General features: G+C 48.2%; 2 protein-coding genes across 10 annotated transcripts in view; one reads left to right on the forward strand and one right to left on the reverse strand.

The window, feature by feature from the left end:
- Positions 1–886: 886 nt before the first annotated feature.
- PAQR9 (progestin and adipoQ receptor family member 9) lies at positions 887–3,118 on the reverse strand. The gene has a single exon (XM_010308941.2). The coding sequence runs from the start codon at positions 2,124–2,126 to the stop codon at positions 888–890; it is 1,239 nt and encodes a 412-aa protein (XP_010307243.2). The 5' UTR covers positions 2,127–3,118; the 3' UTR covers position 887.
- An 8,807-nt stretch (positions 3,119–11,925) lies between these two features.
- U2SURP (U2 snRNP associated SURP domain containing) overlaps positions 11,926–16,696 on the forward strand; it is a 48,461-nt gene continuing 43,690 nt past the window's right edge. For 8 of the 9 annotated variants that reach the window (XM_075761136.1, XM_075761144.1, XM_075761137.1 and 5 more), the window contains exon 1: positions 11,926–12,071. In XM_075761136.1, coding sequence (XP_075617251.1) covers positions 12,027–12,071 — 45 coding nt within the window. In that variant the 5' untranslated portion in view covers positions 11,926–12,026. The remainder of the gene's footprint in view (positions 12,072–16,696) is intronic. The other variant, XM_075761146.1, reaches the window with a different exon arrangement.

Raw genomic sequence — 16,696 nt, forward strand, 5'->3', positions numbered from 1 at the left:
CCCCTTAGCAACGCCTGTAAAGTGACAGATGTTCCTGATGTGCTGGGGGAAGAGCCATACCATTATGCAGTGCCCTCCTTCTCCCCCTGCCCCTGCTCCAAATGAGTTTGACCCCTTTCTGGTTCAGTCATTTTACATATCCCTCTATTTTATTTTAGTATCTGAGTGGCTACACCAACCGCTCACTGCCTAATTAAAGCCTCTCCATCAACTGGTAATTCTGTAATAATTCACAGCTGTTTTTCCTCTCTCTGGTAAATCTATTGTTCCCTGGCTGAAAAGGCTGCAAGACCTTAAAAACTATAGATAGCTATCGATTTGTTTGCATTTAAAATCCAGTATGTGGCTGCAAGGGCCTGTTACAGTATCACAGAGGATGATAAATGTCAGTGCATAATCTGCTAGGAAATTTCACACAAGAGTTGATTAAAAGTCTATGAGTAATCATTGCACAAGTGTCTTCAGGTGTATACATATATATACACATATATATGTAGCTAATAAATATATAGCTAGATATATAAATATATATACATGTATATACAGAGCTAGTTTAAACCTAATTGTTATGAAATTAGTAAGTGGCATTCACAGTTCATGCATTCTTCCTAGTAGCACAGCTAAATTATTTCAGCTTATACTCTAAGCAGCAACATACCAGTAAGCGTTTGCTTGCTTCCCCTGGTAACCTAGTAGTTCAAAGAGCATGAACAGTTCCGCCATGGTCATTTTCTCTGGCAACCCTCTGCGAAAGGGATCTGGCTCTTCCACAGGTGCGTTTCCCCTACGTTTCACAGCATCTTCAGGACACGGTGGGACCAGTCTGAGGGTTGCCAGTCTGAAGGTCATCAGCCTGAGGGTCACTGGTATGGTGGTTGCTGTCCCGGCTAGTCCTGCTTGCAGAGGTCTGCGACATTGAGGAACCTCCTGACGACCACGGCCAGGCAGAGCATCAGGAGCAGCATATACCCCACGGTGCCCAGGTAGGTGGGGGCAGCCAGGGGTGCCTTAAGGAACTCAGCCAGCCCATCCTCCACGTAGTGCACCTGGTCGTAGATGCTGAGGAAGGTGAAGATGTGGAAAAGCTGGTGGCTGTGCCCCACGATGTCGAAGAGCCCTGGCTGGATTCGCTCAGGGATTTTGCTAACGTTGAAGAAAGCGGCCACCAGCAGCCAGCAGTAGCGCCGGTAGAAGTAGACAAAGAGCGTGGGGTTACGGGTGCGGAGGTCAAAGAGGAGGCTCTCCAGCATGATAGGGCAGGCCATGCTCAGCGGCATGGCGAAGACGAAGGTGCGCACAGCAAAGGGGTAGGCGCAGCAGGCGGCGCGGCTGCGGCAGCAGGCGGCTGTGCAGCCCACGGCCAGCGCCAGGGCCACGGGCAGCACCAGGGCACGGTAGGCCGCGATGGGCAGGCTGCAGTCCAGCTGCCAGCCCAGCCGCTGCTGCACATAGTGGCTCATGGCACCAGCATCCAGCAGACTCAGCCCTGGCAGCAGGTAGTAGGAGTAGGCCACGGTGCTGGCAAAGCCGTAGTAGCTGATGGAAGCGTAGTCCAGGTAGAAGAAGGCGGCGCGGAGGCGTGGGGAGAGGCAGCTGAAGAGGTGGGCCGTGCAGCTCATGGCGAAGGTGAGCAGCACCCCGGAGGCGTAGCACCAGAGGGGCAGCAGGGCCGGGTGATGGAAGGGCACGTCCCCAGCACCCCGCAGCAGCAGCAGCTGCCCGAAGCGGCTGAGGAAGAGCAGCAGTGGGATGAAGTGGGTCCAGAAGTTGAGGGTCTCGTTGGTGGGCTGCAGCACCGAGGCCAGGCACTCCTGGGCCGAGCAGTGCAGCCGCCGGTAGCCCGAGAGGATGAAACACTCCACGAAGTCCTCGGGTACCTCGTCCCACCGCAGCAGGGCGGCGGAGCGAGGAGGCGACGTCGCCTCCTCCTTGTCCCCCTCACCCGCCGGCATGCTGCTGTCCCCGCCGGCCCCGGGCCCCCCGGCCGCCCCCGGCCCGCCGCCCGCCGCCGCGCCCCGCCGCCGCCGCCCGGGCGAGGTAGAGCCGCTGCTCCCGCAGCCGCCGGCGGAGGAGCCGCGGTGGCTCTGCGCTTCTCCGCCGCCGCCGCCCCCGGCAGCATCACTCATTGCAGCAGGGGCAGTGGCGGCACCGCCGCGGCTCCTCCCGCCCCGCCGCCCGGCATCGCGGTAACTGGAAACCGGCGGCGCATCCAGCGCAGCCAGCGCTCCCGGGGAGCGGGGAGAGACGCCCCCGCCGCCCCGGGTAGGGTTTCCCGGGGAGGGAGGCGCTGGATACCCGAGCCGCCGTTAATGATTGATGCGGCCGCAGCGGGGGAGGGGGGCCGGGCCCGGGAGAGCCCCGCGGCCGCCCCGGCCGAGCCTCGATCGCAGCGAGGTGTGGGGCCGGGCCCGGGCAGCGCAGACCCCTCAGGGCCCCGCTCCCTCCGCAGCTCTCCCCGAGTCCCGGGCGTAGGGACCGCTAGTACGGGGACAGGCGAGCAGACCCGCCCGCTTTGTACGGGGCCCTTCCCACGGGGGCGTTTTGGTACAAAAAGCACAAAGGGGGCATCGGCACCGGCTGTCCGCCGGACTGCTCCCAGCCCTGCGCCGCGGCTGCGCCAGCGCGGGTGGCGAAAGCCGGGCCGAAGCCCCGAGGAAGGGGAGGGTGACCCCGCGGGGTCGGGAGATCCCCAAGCAGGCGGGACCGAGCTGGGAAATACCCACAGACAGGGGACATCTGGCAGCGGGGTGGATTCCTGCCGTGTGTGCTTCAGCGAGGCCGCCTGAGACCCGGTTTCTTTGGTGACATTATCTCATGCAATGAATGCAAACGTTATTTTAGACTAAACGTTCCCGGCCAGGCTGGAAAGGGCGTACGTCGCACTGACACATATGGCACCCACCTTAGCTCTGCGCTCCAAGCGGGGCGGCTGGGAGGGAGACTCGGTAACGGGCTGACAGTAGCTGCTCTGTGTTGATCCTTAGACAAATCCTACATTTACCAGCGGTGCAGTTATGCAAGCAGCACAGTTACATAATCGGAATATAAAAATACAGAGAAAAGCGCTGTATGCGTGTTACTGCACCTTAACGCATCTGAAGTAAATAGAAGGCAGCGCGGAAAGGTAAGTAACTGTTGCAGGCGCAGGTAGGAGCCAGAGTAAGGAATTGTTCTCTGCTGTTTCCACGTGTTTCCTTTTTGTTTGTTTTCAGATGGTCTTAAACATCTGATAGCTCTAGGTTTTCAAATGTCCATATTACATGGTGATATTCAGGTGTATATGTATGGTCATACAGTATAAACCGAGGTCCAGTGGAATTAGGACATTCTGCCCAAAGATTTTTATAAAAATGTTCTGTTCAGTAGTGAATCATGACAACATGCAAAATCTTCTGAACAAAGATGTAATCAGAAATATGGTTTTAAAAATTGGCACAAAAAAAGTAGTAGAAATGTGTTGCTGAAAGTGATTGTCAATGCATTTTTCATTGCAGTAAAAATATTGATTTTATGCAACTGTCAAAAGTAGGGCAGACTGGTGACTCTGCTTGTAATCATAAAAATTACACAGGGGTCCTGCTAGGAAAATAAACACAACTGAACAGTTCAGAAAAGTCATGGGGAGGAGTAAAATATTAAACTAAAAGAGACTTATTTTTGAGATAACTGGCCTAATGTGCTCTGATGTCCATGTGTTTTAGAGGGGGCGTCTGGCACGTGCAGGGACGTAACCCCCAGACGTGGACACTCCTCGAGGAGTGACTGAGAGGGCTCTGCGTAACCTGCCTGTGCTGACCCTCAGCTGCACCAGGAGCCCACAGGACCCCACTTGCTGTGAGCTCTGCCATGTGTGATTTAGGAAGAGGAAAGGCTCTTTGGGACTAGATGAAAACTGCTCAGCTCTGGTAGAGGTCAGGCTTCTCATGGAGCTGCTCTGCGCTAGAGAAGAGGCAGGCCAGATGCTGGACCATTTGCCGTATCACTGCAGATGCACCTGGTAGTGAGGGGGCTGTTAGCTAGAAGACCCCTCCTCCCCTGCCCTGCTCGCACCATGCCTCGCATGCAGGTGCTCCCAGTAGGGCTCTGGTGATCGTTTCTCCCAGTCCCTAAGTGATATTTTCATTTATGGTGGTGAGTGCCACTGCAGGCCCTAGGGAAGAGGACGGAAGTGACCGTCATCTTCAGCCTCCCTCGTCAAGGTTAGATAAGGAGAGGTGGTTGACTGGGAGCAATCTGGTTTTAGACCTGTGCTAAAGAGCCTGTTGGAAAGCCACCAGCAGCTGTTGCAACAGATGGTGTCTAAAGAACAACAGCATCCGCCGCTGATTGGGAACTGCTGGCCTTGCCGCGGCAGCAGGGCTCGTTTGACACGTTCTGACTTTGCTGCAACCTCCAGACTTGCAGGGAGGATGTGGGAGGCGTTCAGCCCTCTCCCCTCAGGGAGTACTGGGGTATGGCCTGGCTTCCTGGGGGGAACACCCGCTGGGTTTGTGTTGTTATGGGGGCAGCCCAGGCTGGGAGGAGCAGGTGGGATTTGCTCGTGGATCAAGACTGGCTCAATGCCAGCAGCCACTGGACCATCGGGGTATTGGCGGAGACATGCACTAATGCGACAGAGAAGAGAAATGTCTGGAAATTTCTCTCTGCTGTTGAGGTCTTCTGTAGTATTTTAAGATGTCTTAAAATAATATTTAGGGGCATGGGGGCTTTCTGTTTTGCAGAGCCAAGAACTACTTGGGAGAGTTGCGCATACTGGCTCCTGTGGAGGAAGTACGGGCCCATGGTAGCTGTCTGGTTCTGTTTGCTTTGTTCCTGGTGGGTTTACCTGTTAACACTGTGCTACAGAAAAATGCAAGCAATGTAAAATGAATATAAACTTTCTTTTCTCTGCCTCCATGCAGGGATCCAGCTTTGGCCTGTCCCAAGTGCTCTGCTGTTGTCACACACACATAACCTGGGTCTCCTTGTCTGGCCAGAAAGCACCATGGAGATCTCAGAGCTTCTAAAGAGCACAGTTCACATCATTGCCAAGTGATAGCAATGTAGCTTTAGCAGCCACAGTACTGAAACTCATTACTAACAATCTGGTTCTTTTGCTTTTTTTCCAAGGCTGCTTCCTCACAGGGGGACACGTTCTCCGAGGACAGATTGGGCTTTCATAGAGACAACTGCATACATCTTACGTTAATTATTCTGTTCCCAAGCCAGCTGTGGAGTAGTGTACTGGGAACCTTACAATTTAAAGCACTTACAACCTCAAAATAGCCTCTTATTCATATGTAGTCCATCAAGGTTAGTATTACATGACTGTTATGTGGTAGGCCAGGGAAAATCAGGGCATTTAGAGGTCACAGAGAGGAGTCCACGTAATGCAGTGCATGAAGAGGCCTCTGCAGTTCTCTAACCAGAGTTTATATTTAGAAGGCCATGGTCAGCATATACCAGGGTTTCTTCTCGCATGTGTAGAATTTTCGGCAGGCTTTCTCTCCAAATAACCTTTGAGAAGACTCTCAAAACACTGATGAAGGCACTGCCTAATGAGGTATGTAATGGAAGATAATGTTAATTAGTGCTGGCTGAAGACTCAAAGAAAAAGATGTACTAAAATACCAAATGTGGCCTTGTTTCTGTATTATACTTTGTTTTATACATTGTTGAAGTCCTTTCACAAGGTATAATTTTGTCTGAAATATCAAAAGCACTATAAGTTATTCTGAATTCAACCCTCCCCAATCAAATTATGCCTTTTGGTTAGGAAAAAAAAGCTAATTTCATCTTTTGCACTCTAACATACTCAGCACACTAGAGAAGAGGTCGTACTTAGCCTTCCTATTATCCACTGCCTTTCTGAGTGAGCAAAGAAATTAACTTAAATCTACCACTAGAAAGTCCTTCCAAACACCACCATTGCTTGTTTACAAGAGATTTAAGATGCTTTTGAAGCTATACTTTCAGCCTCACCCGATTCAACCCACTCACACTGGCAAATACCAGTCTTAAGAGCTCTTGCTTGACATAATCCTTTACCATACAACTCTGTCTCTCTAATTTGTTTTTCCTTCTCTATTTTCACCTTCAAGACAGATTTTACAGATTTCTTTCTTAAAAATAAGTTTTATCTGAGTAAAGATTTTAACAGCTTCATTTGCTCTGGATTTTTATCCTTCTTCACTAAAATCTTTTTAGTAGATCTGATTCTGTTCTGACATCTTCCGTCAGAAGATGTCTACCCCACTGACCATGAGGGTAGAGTTTAGCTCTATGTATTTAAAAAGAGTAGGTGTTAAAGAGAGAGGCTTTACCCTCATCTAACTTTGTCTAATGTAGCTCACGCTTGCAGTTTCTCTGGGAGAACATCTTAAGAGATACACAGACATACAAACATGGTCCTTTTGTTCTATGTGATTTTTTTTAATCCTTTCTCAAGTGTGTATCAATCTCATGAAAATAATGCCTTGATGGGTAACTTTCTACTGCAGCGATTATGATCTTTTGTAATAATTGAGTAGGCACAGTGCTTTGATTTAACATTGAAGAGATTAACTTGTCTTTAGAGATTCTCCCCCACTATCTTTTTCAGACTGGATAAACAGGAATCCTTGCATCATTTTCTCCTTCTTGAGTAACTAATTAGAGACAATTATACTTTATAAACATAATTCCTTAATAGATAAACAAAAGTGAAAGTGATACTTGTATTTTAAAGCCTCACTTAGAGGTGAGAAAAGCTAGATATGGTAAAGGGAATAAATGACACCATCATGGTTGCATAGCAATGTTTGTTTTAATCTCTCTCTCACCAGGAGCTTCTAATTTTCTCCCCTCTTTACCTTCAAGTTGAGTATTTTCACATTTGTGCTCTTTATGTTTTAAAAACCAGCAATAATACCAATCTAAAATAAGCTGAAAAAAACTATACACAGCAAACTGGGAAAACATGTTTTAAGAAAATTTCTCTGAATGTTTGGTGGTTGTCTTTTTTAAGTTCTTGTTTTTGACAGATTAGGGGTAGAATGTGTGTTTTTCTGGAAGCAGCAAATCTGAATGTAAGTATTGCAGTAAAATTAGTTTCACCATGATGAAGAATAACATATTGGGTATATACATATTCCATATATGTTTTCCATGGTCAGAATCCACCACTGTCCCACCTACCAGGAGCTCACAGCAAGAGCAAAGTACAACTTGTCCTTTGCAAGGATTGCAGGACTGAACCTTCACCTACAAAGTGCATGGCTAAGAAATTGTTTTGTTTGTATGTGCTGAGTGAAAGTGTTTTCCAGAGCACAAAATTGCTACTCACTGTTAGTAAACTGAAAGGAAAGACTCTTGGTATGGACAAAGGAAAGATTGGTGTTGCACTCATCTTGAACTTCCATGCTTTTAAACAGCTGAATAAATTTGTACATCTGGATTCCAGCCATGTAGGATAATTCTCTTTGACACGAACCTGCAGGAGAACTTTTGGAATTAAGCCTTCATTTGATACTCACACTAATGCCTGGAAAATACACCACAAATTGCTGACGTTTCTCAGCCAGACAGTGCAAGTCAGATGTTGCCCCCGTGACCAGTTTGCGTAATGGGCCTCACCGCTTGAGGAATCCCAGGGGGAGAAGAACCCAGGTTCCCTGATAAGACACGTGTCCCAGGAGAGCAGCAGGGTCCTGGAAGGGAAAGCTGCTGCTGAATGGTGGGACTAGCGCGGGACTTGCATCTGAGAGAAGGTAGGGCACCAGCACCAAGCGATGGAGCAACACAGATGGCTCCAGCCAGATGCCAGAGAGCGGACAGAGCAGTAGCAACGAGTCCAGGCTGCTGGGAACCTTGGAGCCAAATTGCCCTATCCAGCTCTTTTTTGTTATGCTGGGGGTTCCTGCTAAAGCATCTCAGTTCACCGCAGGCTACCTGTGCCCCAGCTGTGCGTGCTGCCTGCTTCTCGTCTCATCTCTGCCCAGCTCCCTCCCGCGCTGCACACCCATAGCTTCCTAGCAACACGTGGCGACACGGGGGAGCATGCATCCGCTTATTCTGAGAATCCTTGCCTAGCGGTTTTCAGTCTCAGGGGTGGGAGGGGATGGAGGGCAGAATAAGGGAAAAGAAGCTGGAAGACTTCTGCGTAAGCAGTGGGGAAACAGTGCACACAGCCTGTGACTTTAGGGATGCCCGAGCCACTACCGAGAGCATGAAATGACTCTCATAGTTACAAACCTGTACACCCAGCAGCTCGACTTCTGCCCTACTCCTGATCTACCCACCTCCTGCTCTCAAATGTGCTTCCTTTGCTACAGGGTAGGGAACTTCCACAGCACTCCAAATCCTTCCTGTTCCCTTCCCTCACACTCACCTTTGCAAAAGGACTGCAGCAGTTCAGTGGTGCTCTGGCCTGGGTTGAGAGCAAGGGAGAGATCTCCTCTGAAAATCAGAAAAAAACAGCCAGAAAGACAAGGGTAATGCACCACAGCATGTGGTTTACTTAATGTAGCTTAGTGTTAATTATTTATGATAATTCATGATTTTCCCTAGTATATTGCCTAATGGTATCTGTGATTGTAACAACAGTTAATAAACAACTCCCAGGTCTGCATGCAACCAGACCTACTGCATTATAATGAAAAATGTCTAATAGTTCCTTTTTAATATTATTATTATTATTAGCCTACCCTTTCCAGCACTAATTTCCATAGATTTCTGCATCTCGCTGCTTCCTTTCCTTCTCTCTGTCCTCCCTCCCCTTCGTCTCCATTAAGCCCAAGACACTGAAGTGTTGTCATTCACTAACTGCACACGAGTGCTACTGTACTATTGCAATGTGTTATAAATAGCACAGATTCAGGAGCACAGTTCATTCTGAAAAATTATCTTTAGAGATGACCTTTGAAACTCTAACTATATCTTTCCTGTTTCTCACAGCATGCTCTGGATCATGATGCTCTTAATTTGGTGCAGTTTATTAATTACAACAGAGCGTAGAGGCTGAGCAGTAAGCAGAGGATTTAAACAATGAAGTGGATAATTAAAAAGGATTAATGAGGTGGATTAAATAAAGGGATTGAGGCCAAATGGAGTACAATTTTTCTAAACAATAGTGACCCCAAAACTCTAGCATCCAAGGGCATGTTCCTCTTTCCAATTAGATATTTGCTTTTTATCCAGAAGTGTCAGTCTTTCTTTCATACCAGGTTTATTAACGCAGTCCCAGGAGAGCTGAGCAGCATCTTGTGTCTCCTCCTGTAGCCCTAAGTGCCCCTTCTGTCCAGTACAAGTTCCCCAGCTGGTTTGATTCCAACTCATTGCTGCACCTGTTTCCACTACCATGTTACAAAAATCCAAAAGCAGGTCATGGATGACTCTAATCCTGTGCCTCTGCAAGCTGGTGAAGTGGTTCTAAAAAAAAAGTGAAAAAGATGGGGGAAGAGGACTTGACTTGGATTCTGAAGCAATAAGACCCTGCCTAATCCATCTCTAAAGCTCCTTGGCCAACACCATTCCTCCCTGTGGAAGGGCTCCTGTATAGGCAAGTTTGGAGCTCAACGAATCTAAAAAGACTGATGGAATTATCCTCAAATCCTGCTGTCAAGGGGTGGGTTTCGATCCTCCCTCTTTCCCTCCAAGCTAGCAGTGATTCCACTTCAAATCTGTGCAGCGCCTTGGGGTGCCCACAGAAAGCTGTGCAGGTGGTTGCAGAAATGGAGACACTTGCTCCAGAGTGGAAGGTGAGATCCTGGGTGGTAAGGTACTGTGTCAGCTGTAGGTATAGCAAACGCTTGTTGTTGTAATTGCTTATTGCTGAAGGGAGCTCAATAAACATCTGATACCTCCTGATCCTTAGCTGCCAATCCATTACCAGAACATTTTTGCACAGTTATTTTGCAAACAGCGGAAGGAGGCTTGAAAGGCTTGGAGAAAGGCATATTTCTGCCACGTGAGCCTTCTCTACCTCACCTTTTTCTTAGTTGCAGCAGTACTGCCTGGTCAACCACTTATTTGATTGCAGCGTAAAGCAATTTGCATCTACAGAATGATGATGATGATTATTTATTATTTTGCTATATTTTTTGTGTGACTTAGGAAGTAGAAGTCATATCAATGTAATAAATTTCCCCTCCGGCATGCCAGGGGAGCAGCCGGCTGAGCGGGAGGTGCCCGGTGCCCGGTGCCCGGTGCGGGCCGGCCCTGCCCTCTGCCGGAGTGCGCACACACGGCGATGGAGGGCAGCTTTTCCCTGGCTCCCCACTGTCCCTGTAACGCTGCTCTTCACAGGAGGAACAAGAAACAGTGCTGGTTTTTTACTTCAGTCCGCGCTGCCTGTCTTGCATATTGATCTGCGTTTTCGGGCTTTGAGGGAGGCTTTTCTCCTTTTCCCCAGCTCCCGAGTGAGCGTTTGTTTTCACAACGCTGTAGCGTCACTTCCAGTAACCAGCCTACCGGTCCCATTATAATGTACGTGACAGCCAGCGTCAGGACCTGTACTATGACGGTAGCCACAAAAAGACTCGCAGCTAAACCCTTGCCCTAAACACAGCTAGCAGCAGAGCAACACGCTCTTGTCAGACCATCTCCCCGCGCAGCTGGAGGCATGCCTGCAGCAGGCAAGGTTTCCTCGGGGTTTTGCTTTCCTCTCTAAACTTCCAGTCCTCTGCAGTTGCCCCTGCCCTCCTCGCCCTCTCCTTTTGCTTTCTTTTTGCCTCGTCCGGAAGCTCCCACCCAACCCTCTGCTGACAAACGTGGTTACTAGTGTAGGCCCTGCTCCCTCCTGTCGCTCACGGGGCAGTAGGTGTCGGGAGTTGGTGGATTTAAAGCTTTCAGTTATTTCTGTGTATCTACTGTCTTTTCCTTAATATTATCTCAACCCCAGCATCTTTCACATTATGCTGAAAATCCATAAAAGCATGGGAATGCAAGACTCATGATAAATGTAATGTGACCTCTGGTTATAATCTCTCGTTAAGAAATATTCAATAAGAAAGTTGCTGTGGCCATGTGCTATCAAACCCCGTAATGGAGGATTTCCTATGCTATCCTTTTCAGTTTTTATTCCTGGACTTCTCTCAATTTGATCTAGCATTTTACTGATGTTCTAAACAGTTCTCTGTATTTCACTTTGCTAGATGTGTAGGGGCAAGCCCTGCCTCCAGACTCCATGACCACGCACCGCTCGGTCTCCGTGGACACGGAGCAGCGGACGAGGAGAGCTGCGCAGAACGAAGCACGGGGCCCTGCAGCTGCACGCCACGCTGTCCGTCCTGCCCAGCCTGACCCTGGCTGAGGCCCTCCCTTCTAAAAGACATTTCGGGCCCTCGCTGTGCACCGAGCGCAGCCCGGGCATCCCACCGTGTGCGCCCCGCAGGACACGCACACCACCCACCCTGCGGGCGATCCTGCTGCTGCTCTACTCATCCCCCCGCGCCGTTCCCAGCTGCCGCCTGCTAAAGCCTCGCAGGAGGACACCTGGTGATCAGAGAGGCTCTGTGCGATCTGCACGGCCCTCCCCCTCCGAGGGGCTCGGGGTTTCTGTCTGAATGCCGACCCCTCGCGTCAGGGTTTCTCCCGCGGGACCGTGCGTCCTTCACACGGGTGGAAGTGCTGGTGCCTCCTCGCAGCGCAGCGCAGCGCCCGGCAGCACGGCCCGTGCCTGCGCTGTGCCCCCGGCCGGCCGCCGAGGGACCGGGGGGGTCGGGCGGGCGCAGGCTCCCGCCGCGGGCTGCCTGTCGCTGCCTGCCTTACCGCAGCTGGTTGCTAGGCAGATTTGGGTCGCCTAGCGACTTCATTTGGGTTTTCTTCTCCTAATGTGAGAGCAAGAGGCTCTGGAGGACGCGGACACCGCCCGCGGCGGGGGCGGCCCCGGCCGCGCAGCAGCACCCCGCCTCTCGGTGAGCGGGGAAGGCGGTGACAGGCCCCACCCCGCCCGGGCGGAGGTCACCCCATCGGTGGCTCGGCCATCGACTTCCCGTCCTCCGCTCGCGGGCTCGGTGGGATCGGCGCTCGCTTCCTCGCCGCCAGGGCTGAGCGAGGGGAGAGGCAAGATGGCGGATAAGGCGCCCAGCGGCTCGCAGAAAGCCAGTGGGAAGGTGAGGCCGTTCCGGGGGGTGGCTCGCAGCCCGCCGGCCCGCTCCGCTGCCGGGAGGCACGGCCGCCGCCTGTCGGCGTGGCGGCGGGGCTCGGGAGTGGCGGGGCGGCGAGGCGCGGGCGGCGCGGCCTGCTTCGTCCCTGCTCTCTGCCCGGGGTGACTGCGGGCCTCGGGAGGGGGTGGGGAGGCGGGAAGGGGGCGGTGCGGCGGGGCCGGGGGGGCCCGGGCCTCTCGCGGGGCATCCCCGCTCCCCGCGACCGCCCTGGGCCCGTCTCTACCCCGGGCTGGCGGCAGCGGCCTTCTCGCGTCCCCGTGCCCCCGGCGGAGGGATGCGTGGGCGGGCGGGCAGGGGGAGCGGGGTCCCGGCGGAGCGCGCTGTAACTGCAGGCTCGGGCCGGCCTGTTCTAACCGGCGCATCCCCGGGCTCGGATGGGGACGGTTAGTTATGCTCGAGTCTTACCCCTGCCCGTGTACGTGTTAAATTTCACTCCTGCTGGGAGTCCCGATCCCCCCGTGGGCTGAAGCCCGCGTGGGGTTAGTTTCCAACTTGCGAGCGTGAAGGAAAACAGTAATTTGAGATCGAGTCCCTTTGGATTTGCGATGAAATGACAGATTTCACAAAATCACCGTGGCGTTCCCCGCTCTTTTTGCTGTACCCGCTCTACTTCCTGTAATTATTGTTTGTTGGATTTGCAGACCAGAAGTCCAGGTAGTGCAGGAGTTCTGGCAGACTTGTCCAGAGCTGTGCACTGAAACCAGCACCTGGCTGGCTGTGGGTAAAAACGGCACAGAGCTGCCTGCTCTCTTAGCACCCCTCTCCAGCCGAGACAGTAGAGGGTAAGATATGTTTTGGGGGATGCACTGGTGGCTGACGGTTGGAGGATTAGCAATTAGTGACACTCCCTTTCACTGAGCCTTGCTGCAGGTTTTAGGCCAGAGGTATATACATCTTCGAGTTTTTTTTGTGTGAGTGTGTAAATCAGTCAAGGGAGAAGCCACATGTTGGCTCAGGAATTTCCAGTGCTATCTACATTAATAATTTTTACCCATTTTGTATTCAACTAAAACAGGATTTTTTTTTTTCTTTGCTGCTAGGAAACTAGCTGAAATGTAGTTACGGAGAGCCTTTGCATGTTTACCTAGTTGGTATTATTAGAGCAGGAGAGTTTTATTTTTGTTTCCCTTTTATGATCTAGTGCAAGTATTGCCAGGAAACATTTTTTTTGGATCTTGCCTTTGGCTTAGAACTGCAAGTAAGAGCTGGACAGAAAACTTTACTACTAAAGTAGGTCTTAATTTATGGAGAATGGCTTCAAGGGAATAAGACTTTTTGGGATTTTGAGTATAATTAGACATAGAATAATAATTTAATTATTGATTACTGCAACTGATAACATAGTACACAAAACCAACCCAGATGTGATCTGTTTCTTTTCACAGTTACATCATAGACTTTTCTGTTTTGTCATTTACTATTTCTGTACTGATGACATTCTTTTTTTAATATGCAATAATAATTAATTTATAAGAATTTTTTTCTGTCCTAGATCTCAGTTCTGCAGAGGTATGTGCAGACGCTTAACTCTTCCTACTAAGTCATCCATCCCATAAAGTCAGTGGGACTACTAGAGAATGTAAAGCCGAACATCTGCGTTAGTCTGTTGAGGCCTGTCGAGTAGGGTCCTGTATCTTGCCATCTTTGTGCAGCTCCCCTTCACACCTCAATTTCCCATTACTCTAGAGGCGTGTGCTGTGTTCCCAGTAGTATTTTTTTCTACGCTTTATATTCTAGATCTTACTTGTTTTGTTTTGTCAATATTATTTTATGTGCCAAAGAAAATAGCAATAGTACATACCTGGATCCATGAGAATGTTTTTGTTGAAAAGTGAAATAAAATAAGACATGCCTAGCTCTTGGGATTTATTTCCTTCAACCTCAGCTTTCTTGAGGGGGCAGGGTTTATGTGGTGGTTTTTTGTTTTTTTTTTGTCATTTCATGGATGCTTGCAATATATATATCCATGGAGATACTTTTCAAATTTCTGCAAAGTATGACATAATGGTACTGAAATTGGTAATATTCTTATTTTCTTAATTAATGTAAGCATGAAGGATAAATATGTGTATTTTTAATTGAGCCTGCATGAAAATGTTATTTGCTTAGATTGTTAAACCATAAACAATTTTGCTCAATTTCTTAAAGTAATTATTTATCAATCATTTTGATTTTTAAAAATAATTTAAGATTTGTTTCCTTACATACAAAAATTGCAGTTTTAGGCTTCATTTCTGCTGATGCATGGTATTTGCAAGTTATAAGAATAATCGTACTTGCAAAACAACTATGTCTCGTAGACTCTGTAGGATATGTTTCAGTGGCAATCCCAAGATGTACTTTTGCTGGCTTCTAGCCTACCTCCGGGGAAGACACAGTGACATTCTATTTTCTGTCTTCTGTGAAGAGCTGTGGCCTAGCGGTTGAAGGCTTTAACACTTAACAGTAAGATATGGTTTATCACCTTCAGAACGGGTGGTGTTTGTTCTTTGGTCTTAGTGTCCAAGTATTGATTTCGAACATCTAGCCAGTTATTTTGTTCTATAGTGTAAAATCAAGCTTATTTCAGTCAGACATTATTTGTTTGATTCCCTGTTTGAAAACCATTGCTGGAGATGGTATGGGTCCAGGAGCACCCATTGCCTGTGGTGGTGTGGTGGTAGCTGCTTTTTATAATACTGTCAGCTTCTAAATAAATTTGAAAGTCTCCGATGTGAATTGTGTTGCAAAAGCATCCATCTATTTCTGTGTCACTTTGAGATTAAGATAGCAAGGTATGTGCTTGAGATTTCCAGAAATCTAAACAGGAAAGAAGGACAAAAGTAAGGAAGAGAAAATAGAGATTACCCAAGACTGCAGAGGAGGTCAGTGTAGGATATGATTCTAAGATGGCAGACACTGATTATATTAAATTATTATCTTGATGTAATGAAATATTAGCTGCTCAATGATTCTACCATTTTCTTATTTTATATTCTGAGAATAGTAACTATATTGCATGTCCACTGCTCTTACATATAATACTGTACAAAGTGGATACCATGTGGCAGAAGAGATTATCCGCTTGGACAAGCTGTAGGTTTCACATTTTTCATTCTAAATGATATTTTAACAGTGTTCCTTAAGATTAAGTGCATTTCTCAGGCTTTTGAGTCAGTTACGTGTTAATTAAATGTTGAAGAACAGTGATTACTTGCTTGTGAATTGACAGCTTTGCTTCGTAAGTCGAAGTATATGAAGAGTGGCAATACAAAATCTGGTGAATTCCAGTTGGATGTAGCATTCTGCAGGATGGTGAAACTCCTGGTCTTTAACTTTCCCTGTCTTGTTGTTCAACTGGTGACCAGGAGCAGGAGAAGCATAAGTGCATTCCTCTGTTGGTGGAAATGTAAAAGGAGGTGTCCTCATTTCCTCTCTAAGAAGTAGAAAGTTAAATGCTGGCACCTCCTGTTCATCTGAGTTTAAGGTTCTTAGGGAATAGCATTCCTTGCAAGTACTTCAGAGAAAACCATTTTCTATTTATTTTATGTCTGCAAGTGGTGCCTATTTAAGTAGTGAATAATATTAATATGCACTATTCCAGTAAATGTAAAGAGTAAATAGATTAGCTCTAAAATAATTTGCAGTGTTTACAAGCATTTGTTTTCTAGAGAGATTGATAGAGAAAGGAAGAATAAAAAAGACAGTTTGGGCTGGAAATGCCCTGCCTTTGCTGGATTTTGACATCTTAATTTAAGCTGTGATTCCATTTGCTTTTCCTTGGTATCAGTGCTGACACAAACCAGTCCTAGCCTTAGCTACTTTTTCCCTCCTAAACATTGTCGTCTTTAGTTGATTTGGCATGATTTTGAGGGGGTGAGGGGAGCCTGCTATGAATTGGAAACTGGTTTGGCTGAACCCCCCAACTCTTTCTTTCCTAGGCGATCAGTGAGATCAGGACAAGTGGTATAGTTCAGTGTGAGCAGCCACCCAGTATACGGGCAGAATCAATGGAAGGTGTTGAAACAGGGCAAGAGTGTCTTATGGTGGCATTTCTCATAAACACTTTACCCTGAAGCTATTCATTTGTGCAAGGGTAGGGCTTTTATTTATGATTAAGTTGTGGCCATTACAGTTGTAAAAATAATATCCAGCTTTTGGAAGGCCATGGGATTGCCTTCTGGGTTTTATTGGCAGCTTTTGTTGCTCTTTGTTGTTTTACTAAATGGCATCAGTATTAATTAAAGATGTTTGCTTATGTTATACAGTGTATTTTAAATAATTGAGAAATAACATGATTGTACCAGTTTTACCCAGAGATGGTTAAACTTGGAGAAACTATGGAGAGCTGGATTTGTGGGCACTTGCACGGCTGACAGGAGGGAAGATTTGGGAGAGCAGTTGTCTCTTCTGTTTTCTTTGGAAGCTGCCATGAAGCTGGAAGAAGAATTAAACATCAGAATCTGAGAAAGGGCTCTCTGCTTTGGCTTTCTGATAGGAATTTGTAATCAATTTTATTTGCATGAAAATGAATCTCCTGTGAAGATTTTTTTTTCCTATTGAAGGTTGAGTAAACTTGGCTAGACTCAATA

Source organism: Balearica regulorum, chromosome 9 (assembly GCF_011004875.1).
Source record: "Balearica regulorum gibbericeps isolate bBalReg1 chromosome 9, bBalReg1.pri, whole genome shotgun sequence".
Classification (NCBI taxonomy): Eukaryota; Metazoa; Chordata; class Aves; order Gruiformes; family Gruidae; genus Balearica; species Balearica regulorum.